The sequence below is a fragment of the Petaurus breviceps genome, unplaced genomic scaffold (assembly GCF_028583685.1).
Source record: "Petaurus breviceps papuanus isolate PSGF00001 unplaced genomic scaffold, PetGlider_PUasm1.0 577, whole genome shotgun sequence".
Lineage (NCBI taxonomy): Eukaryota > Metazoa > Chordata > Mammalia > Diprotodontia > Petauridae > Petaurus > Petaurus breviceps.
The window spans coordinates 1,126,333-1,131,372 of record NW_027186389.1 but is presented as its reverse complement, the minus strand read 5'-3'; the positions used below and the strand labels follow the sequence as shown (position 1 = coordinate 1,131,372).

The following is a 5,040-nucleotide window of genomic DNA, read 5'->3' as shown; positions in this document are numbered from 1 at the left end:
TATTGTCTCTCCCTTACCCAAGTCATTGATAAGAAGCTTCAATAGCACAAGGCCAAACAGAGGTACTGGGGACTCCCCACTGGAGACCTCCCTGCAAGATGACACCAAACCATTGCTGATAGTTCTTTAGTTTTGGCCATTCGATGAATACTGAATTCTCCCAACTGTACTCTTGTCCAGCCCACAGCTGTCCATGGCAATCACATGAAACACTGCCATCAGATGCTTTGCTTACATCATAGCAAAGTCCTTCTACCACATTTCCTGATCTGCCTGACCATTTAGTTATCCTAGCAAAAAAAAGAAAAAAGGAAATTGCTCCCAGCATCTTACAAATGGGTCTTTATTTACAACCTTTGCAAATTTTTGACACCAGGGTGGGGGTGGAGTGGAATCCCTGGTCCTGCCCCAGTTCTTGGTCCCCTGAGGTGATCTTCACAGTCCAGGATTGCCTGAATGCCCCTCTGTCATCCTTAGATTTGATCCTTGGATTTGGATCTCACTGCCTGGGGCAGGGGTCATTTTAGATTGGACCACTGGGGATGGGGGGAGGCACCTGATGTCAATGTGGCCATCTTTCTGGGGATTGGAATGGACCCTGTAAAGAGGATCCAAGGGAGAGAAAGATCACTCCCTGAGAGGTCCCAAGGAGTAGAAAGGGTCCATTGAGACAGGATGCCTGAAGATGGAGACTGTCCTTGCTTTGTTGGACAGAGGGAGTTTCTGTGTCTCAAAGGGGATGGGAGTCCTTTGGTGTCCAGCCCCAAGGGCTCATTCTGTGGGAAAGATGAAGGAGTTAGTGACTTGATGACAAAGGGGAAGGGAGAAGATTGGGACAGTAAGATGGAGAACCAGATGGGGCATGTAGGTGGTGCAGTGAGTAAAGCGCTGGCTCTGGAGTCAGGAGGACCTGAGTTCAGATCCAGCCTCAGACATTTAACACAAAAGAAACTAGCCGTATAATCTTGGGCAAGTTACTTAACACCAATTGCCCTCCAAAAGGCAAAAAATAAAAAAGACAGAGAACAGAGTGACTCCAGGATGGAGAGTAATACAAAGGCAAGGAGACAAAAATGTGGACCAGAATGGAGAGGGGAGCATGGAAGGTTTAGGGGTAGACATAACCAGAGCAGAGGAGGCCAGAGCCAGGGACAAGGAGGAGGCAAGAACAGGGTAGGGGTTGCTGACCTTTCAGGGGTTCAGTGGGGATGGCTGGTGAGATCAGCTCAGAGTGACTCAGTGCTTCAACCACCCTGCTGAGGAGTTGGCTGCAGTGACGGACCTGGCAGGAGTATGGGGTCAGAGGACAAGATGGATGGCTGCACCCAACCCCTCCTCCCTGCCCACCCATTGCCTCTTACTTCATGCTCCAACCCCACCAGACGCTGCTCATAAGTCCGAATCTGACCCAGATGCTTCAGGACTGTGTCTACCCTGTGTTTGGGAGGGAAGCAGGGGTCACCTTCAGAAAAGTCCCTTCCTCTGCCCCACCAGGAACATTTCTCAATCCCAGAGAGCCTTCATTCTCTGAGAATTGTCACCCAAAGAGACATCCCTTCACTTCAGAAATGTCTCCTGTCTCCTCCCACCTGCTGCCCTCGAGGGGTCTCCCTCCCTCCTCACTTCTGGGATGTTCTTCGGAGCCTCTCTGAATCACTCTCCCTCTTGTCCCTGGCTTGGACAAGTAGCAAGTTCTCCTTCTGCACGGACTCCCACGTCAGCAATGTCCTCTCTGCCTTGTCAGACAGGTACAGCCCTAAGGGGTAGCAGGAGAGAGCTCAACCCAGGACACCTGGGAGATTGCCTCCTGGGAAGCCCCCTCAACCCACCACCAGGCAAGCTTACTGAAGTCCTCTGCTGAGGGGGGGATCCGCCTGTGGCTACTGTGCCTGGAATGCTTCAGCAGGAGGAGGATGTGGGAGAAGATGATGAAGGGTGGAGCCAGCACTGGTCGGTCGTGGAACTCACAGATCAGCCCATAGCGCTGAAACTTCCAGTACCTGTCACTGTTACCCTGCACCTTTCCAAAAGTGTAACTGTTGAACGAGAGGGCAAGAGAGTCAGAGGCCAACTCATTGATAATCATTTAATCAAAAGACACAGATCAGTGGGTAGAAGAGGAGTGGAAAATGGTTAAAGGATCAAAAGGTCATCAGGGTCAAGGATCAGTAGGTCAGACATAATGGGTCACTCTGTAAGGGCCAGGGCAGTGGTTACAAGAAGAGATCAAACATAGGTCATTGAATTATGGGTTCCAGGGGTCAGCGGCTATTGGTCAATAGGTCCAAAGTCTTTGGAGTGAGAGGCCAGCACAGTGAAGACTTAAGAAAGTGAAGTCATTGGGGCAGAGGAGGAGAAATCTTTGGAGCAAGGAGCCAGTGGTCAGTAGGATGTGTACAACTGAACTCAACAAACATTATTAACCACCTCCAAGGGTCCATCCAGGCTTGTGCCCTGCACTAAACACAGGACAAATAAAGCAAACTCTGCCTTCAGGGAACTTCTGTATAATGCATACAAAGGTAAGTCAAAGCAGGCAAGGGAAGGGATAACTGGGAGGGTTTCCCCAGGAGAGCCCCCCAGGGCTGAGCCTGGGAGGAGGGAGAGTGTTCCAGGCATGGGAGGGAGTCTGGCAAAGGCAGCTGTGGGAAGTAAAATGTGAACAGGAAATAAGACCAGGAAATAGAAAATGGAAAAAACTTGGGAGACCTTTGGGGGAAGGTGGGGAGCCAAGCACCACAAAAACTGGGATTGTCTTGGAGGCAATTGGGAGCCACAGAATATTTTTGAGCAAGGAAGATCTGATCTGACACCATCAGACTGTGTCTCAGGAAGGCACATCTCTTTTGTAACTGTTGAGAAGCTGCATAGGAGGAGGAGAAGCCAGAAAGGAGAACAATTAGGAAGTCTAGGTAGGAGAAAGTCATTGAGGTCTTGAGGTGGGCAGCAGCACTTACCTATTCTATGGTGTTACCAAGTGGGAGTGTCTGCAAGTGTGTAATGAAAACACCTAACACATCAATAATACTATAAAAAATGAAAAGGGACTTGGAAGAAGGCTAGGACTTGAGAACAACTGGGACTAAGAATGTGGGCGACTGGCAAGATGGTGGTACCTTCGACAATAACATGCAAATGCTCCAGGGGGTCTTTGGTAAGGCCGAGTCTGGAGTGCTGGCACCACACTCAGGTGGAGACAGGTAGGTAGGGACTACAGGTAAGTATCTCCATTTTACAGATGGGGAAACTGAGGCACATAAAGGGTAAAGGGACTTGCCCATGCATGGCAGCTTTTTGAGTTGGTTGAAAGTGAAGGGAGATAAATGATAGATAGCCTGAGGGGACTGAGGGATCAGGGAAAGAAGTGTGGAGCAGTTACTTGATGGGGCCAGGTGGTCATTGGATGGAGGAAGCACAACAGGATTTGTTTGATTAGACCCTCAGTGAAGACCCAGCTGAGGTTAGATAAGAGGAAGTTGGAGCGTGGGTTGTGTTCTCAGTACCTCACCCACAGGAGCAGAGAAAGTGGATGGTGAGGACAATCAGCCTTATCCCAGGGGGAGAGAGTGTGATCTAGGACAGGCAAAGGGTTGGAGGGACCCCAGGGGAAAGAGCACAGTGTCCCTGAACTAATTAACTATGGAGGGACAAAAGGGAGGTTATGGAGGGGTAGAGAAGAGAGAGATGGTGTTACTGGAAGTCACAGTAAGGACAAAGAAAAGATGAGGAGACTGGGGAAGAGAGAGGGATGGAAAAGGAGGAATTTCAGAATGGGAGGCTCATGGCTGATGGTGAAATGAAGGGTGTGAGTGGGGCCTTCTCTGGGCCTGGGCTGCAGAGGGGGACCATCATCTCCAGGAGTGTAGCTGACACAAGGGGCCAGGGAGGAAGGGGTGGAGTGGGTGTGCAAGGTCAGGGTCTCAGGGGTCACTGGTGGGACTGGGCACCTGAACATGGCGATGAGAAGGTTGAGCAGAAGCACATTGGCCACCAACAGGAAGATGACTAAGAGCAGCAACACCAGCCAGTTGGCATACATGGAGACACAGGAGCCCGAGGACCCTGGAGGCTGTGCCCACACGCCGAGCTCCTTGGAACAGTTCTCCCGCTGCATCAGGGTCACTGTGGGCCACGGGGAAGACAGGACAGAAACAGAGACAGTCAGCCATGGAGACATGAGACACGGAGGTGCACACTACTTGCCCATGCACCCGCGCCCACACAGGCCTGGTACACCGTGCTTACCATCCATGTCTTCCTGGGGGAGGTAGCCAAAGATCTGCAGGTAGGGCCGGTACAGAACCCGTCTTACAATGGCCAGCAGGTCACGATCCTGTGGCCTGAGCAGCCCCTCGGTGGCCACACCATAGGCCACAAGCCACACACCCAGAAAGAAGAGGAAGAAGAAGACATCCTTCATCTGCAGGATAACAGAGGGGGTCTGAGGAGCCAACACGTGCCCCCTTTCTCCTCTTCCTCCCCCCCCCTTCCCCCCCTTTCTCCCCGTTCCCCCCCCCCCCCGGCCTTTCCCCGGACCCTCCCACTTCTCTGTCCTTGCCTAGCCCCAACCTCACCATCTTGTGCACAATCACAATCTTGGGTCCCAGCTGCTTATTGACCGTGAAGATGTGCAGCAGACGGAGGGTGAAGACCATGAAGTCCAGGCACAGCACTGCCCGGCCCAGTTCGTACAGCTTCATCGTTAGCCTGTGCGTGAGGGAGGGAAAAACAGGCACCGGAGAAACCCATCTGCCGGGTCCTGGGGCGAAAGTCTCTCAGAAAGCCCCTGAGAATGGGGAGGCGAAAGAGGAATGGCCCGCTTTGAGAAGGAGGTGTTGGGAGCCTGGGGAGTGGAGGGAGCGCCGGGGAGAGGGGGGCGCAGGCAGCGCTGAGGAGTGGGGGAGCCTAGGCAGTGCAGGCGAGTGGGGGAGCCCAGGCAGCGCTGGGGAGTGGGCGAGCACAAGGAGCATAGTTTTAACCAGAGGTCTGGGACAGTTACCCCACACGGAGTCACAAAGAATCGGTGACGATGGGAAAAAC

At 52.4% G+C, this 5,040-nt stretch overlaps 1 protein-coding gene across 2 annotated transcripts; it reads right to left on the bottom strand.

Moving 5' to 3' along the window:
• Positions 1 to 327: 327 nt before the first annotated feature.
• Positions 328 to 4,825, bottom strand: TRPM4 (transient receptor potential cation channel subfamily M member 4). Of its 2 annotated transcripts, none has more exons than XM_069103389.1 (8): positions 4,575 to 4,825; positions 4,246 to 4,420; positions 3,948 to 4,122; positions 1,846 to 2,036; positions 1,624 to 1,756; positions 1,362 to 1,434; positions 1,189 to 1,282; positions 328 to 598 (listed from the first exon to the last, which is right to left on the bottom strand). In XM_069103389.1, the coding sequence occupies exons 1-8, from the start codon at positions 4,698 to 4,700 to the stop codon at positions 519 to 521; spliced, it is 1,047 nt and encodes a 348-aa protein (XP_068959490.1). In that variant the 5' UTR covers positions 4,701 to 4,825; the 3' UTR covers positions 328 to 518. The 2 variants fall into 2 exon arrangements, with proteins under 2 accessions (XP_068959490.1, XP_068959491.1); XM_069103390.1 differs by having other exon boundaries at positions 328 to 776; positions 4,575 to 4,812.
• Positions 4,826 to 5,040: the final 215 nt, after the last annotated feature.

Bases quoted from the DNA above. Each gene is read 5' to 3' on its own strand.
- TRPM4 (XM_069103389.1), bottom strand. From the start codon at position 4,700: ATGAAGCTGTACGAACTGGGCCGGGCAGTGCTGTGCCTGGACTTCATG. The intron at 4,421-4,574 runs GTGAGGTTGGGG...GTTATCCTGCAG, and splicing joins TTGTGATTGTGCACAAGATG to ATGAAGGATGTCTTCTTCTT. The intron at 1,283-1,361 runs GTAAGAGGCAAT...TACTCCTGCCAG, and splicing joins TGGTGGGGTTGGAGCATGAA to GTCCGTCACTGCAGCCAACT.